The following is a 2,227-nucleotide window of genomic DNA, read 5'->3' as shown; positions in this document are numbered from 1 at the left end:
TATATATATATATATATATGTGTGTGTGTGTGTAACTAAAATATATATATATGTGTGTGTGTGTGTGTGTGTGGACAGTGCCGGTGACGGTAACATGTAAAAGGCACCCACCACACTCTTGGAGTGGTTGGCATCAGGAAGGGCATCCAGCTGTAGAAACCATACCAAAATCAGATTGGAACCTGGTACAGCTCTCCAGCTTACCAGTTCCAATCAGACCATCTAATCCATGCCAGCATGGAAAATGGATGCTAAATGATGATGATGATAATGATATACATGTGTGTGTGTGTGTGTGTGTTTGCACACATATATATTGGAAAATGTCTTTGGTCTTCGATTTGCAACTTGATTAGAGCACAACTTAGTAAAATGTTCTTTTCTACTCTAGGCACAGGGCCCGAAATTTAGGGGCAAGGGGGCCAGTCGATTAGATCGACCCCAGTATGCAACTAGTACTTAATTTATCAACACCAAAAAGATGAAAGGCAAAGTCAACCTTGGCGAAATTTGAACTCAAAACATAAAGGTAGACGAAATACCGCTAAGCATTTCACCTGGCACACTGACAACCTGAGAGATTTAATTCGAGGCTTTAATCCTTTACAATCACCTCCTACTAACCCATTCTCCTTCCTTCTCTGCCTAAATCATATGTCAGCCACATGAAATAAAAGCCACATGAAGTAACTCACTATTTGCCTGCATCCACAGCTCAGAACGTATATTATATTCTTGCGTGTGGTTGGTTGTGTTGATTTGGTCTGCTAATGATATGTTCACATTGGCTAAATTGCTGAATAACTCTGGGTTCTGGTTCCCACATCTCTTCCCCTGTTCTTGCAGTATCTTTGAGTTGATGGCAATTGCTAAAAGAAAGGAAAAAAACAGCATTATCTAAAAAACAAAAAAGATTAATGGTTAACAACCCCATTTTACAACCACATAGTATTGGGTTCAGTCCCATTGCCTGGCACCTTGCAGAAGTGTCTTCTACTTTAGCCCCAGGCCAACCAATATCTTGTCAATAAACTTAGTAGATGAAAACTGTGTGGAAGCCTATTACGTATATATGTATATGTATGTAGATGGATGGATGGATGGATGGATAGATAGACAGACAGATAGATATATATGTAAAGGTAAGACTCAAGGATCAAGATGTAGGAAGTTCGTAAGCTTTGAGTAATCCATAGAAGATATTAAAAACAATGTTCAGGAACAACGACAGTTTATTGGTGCAGAAGGTTGTGAATTTTTCCAGTATCAAAGTACGATAAGCTGGAAATAGTTAATTTTATAGTTCACGACTAACAACAGGGGTTGTTGTATATGCGAATAAACATTAAAAAATTAGGGAATGGAGTAGATAAAATCTAGACTACATATGTTTCGTAGCTGGCAGGACCTCAGAAGTAGTAAATTATTCAAACGAGGGGTAATCTGCAAGCTTCAATGTAAATTTTATATATTCCAGATAGCCTTGGCCTGAAGAGTAGCTTGCAGTCCACCCTTCGTTCAGATAATTTACTACTTTCAAGGGTCCACTAGCTATGAAACATATGTAGTCTGGATTTTATCTACACCAATCCCTAATTTACAAATGGTGTTCCAGCATGGCCACAGTCAAATGACTGAAACAAGTAAAAGAATATATATAAATATATATATATATAGACAGACAGATACATCATTACCAACATCATCCTCATTTTAACATTCTTTTTTCAAAGCATGCATGGGTTGGAAGGAGTTTATTGAGGCACATTTTCTGCAACTAGATACCATTCTTGTTGCCAAACCTCACTTCTTTCCAATATTTTCCCATGGCCAGACATGACATTAAGATCTATGACAGTGACAATCCTTTTACTACTATCATACGATGTCAAGTCAAGGAGACACAAACACACATACATATCTGATATATATATATATATATATATATAGAGAGAGAGAGAGAGAGAGCGAGAGAGAGAGAGAGTTGATTTTTTGACTTTGGTGATGATAGTATTGCAACAATCATCAACTATATTTTCAATCGATTGAGTAAACTGATCCACGAATGCACTCAAAACATTTATCTGAAACAAGTGTAAGTCTATAATGCACAAATAAATGTACAAAGCTCATTATTTATGCTTATATACATGCATACACACACACACACACACACACACACACACACATATATATATATATATATATATATATATATATATATATA

At 36.5% G+C, this 2,227-nt stretch overlaps 1 protein-coding gene across 1 annotated transcript in view; it reads right to left on the bottom strand.

The window, feature by feature from the left end:
* LOC106883392 (mucosa-associated lymphoid tissue lymphoma translocation protein 1) overlaps positions 1–2,227 on the bottom strand; it is an 11,763-nt gene that overhangs the window by 3,405 nt on the left and 6,131 nt on the right. Inside the window, exon 9 of the mRNA XM_014934385.2 lies at positions 696–869. Within this exon, the coding sequence (XP_014789871.2) occupies positions 696–869 (174 nt within the window). The remainder of the gene's footprint in view (positions 1–695; positions 870–2,227) is intronic.

Source organism: Octopus bimaculoides, chromosome 24 (genome assembly GCF_001194135.2).
Source record: "Octopus bimaculoides isolate UCB-OBI-ISO-001 chromosome 24, ASM119413v2, whole genome shotgun sequence".
Classification (NCBI taxonomy): Eukaryota; Metazoa; Mollusca; class Cephalopoda; order Octopoda; family Octopodidae; genus Octopus; species Octopus bimaculoides.
The sequence above is the reverse complement of the archived record's forward strand: the minus strand, read 5'-3'. Positions and strand labels throughout refer to the sequence as shown.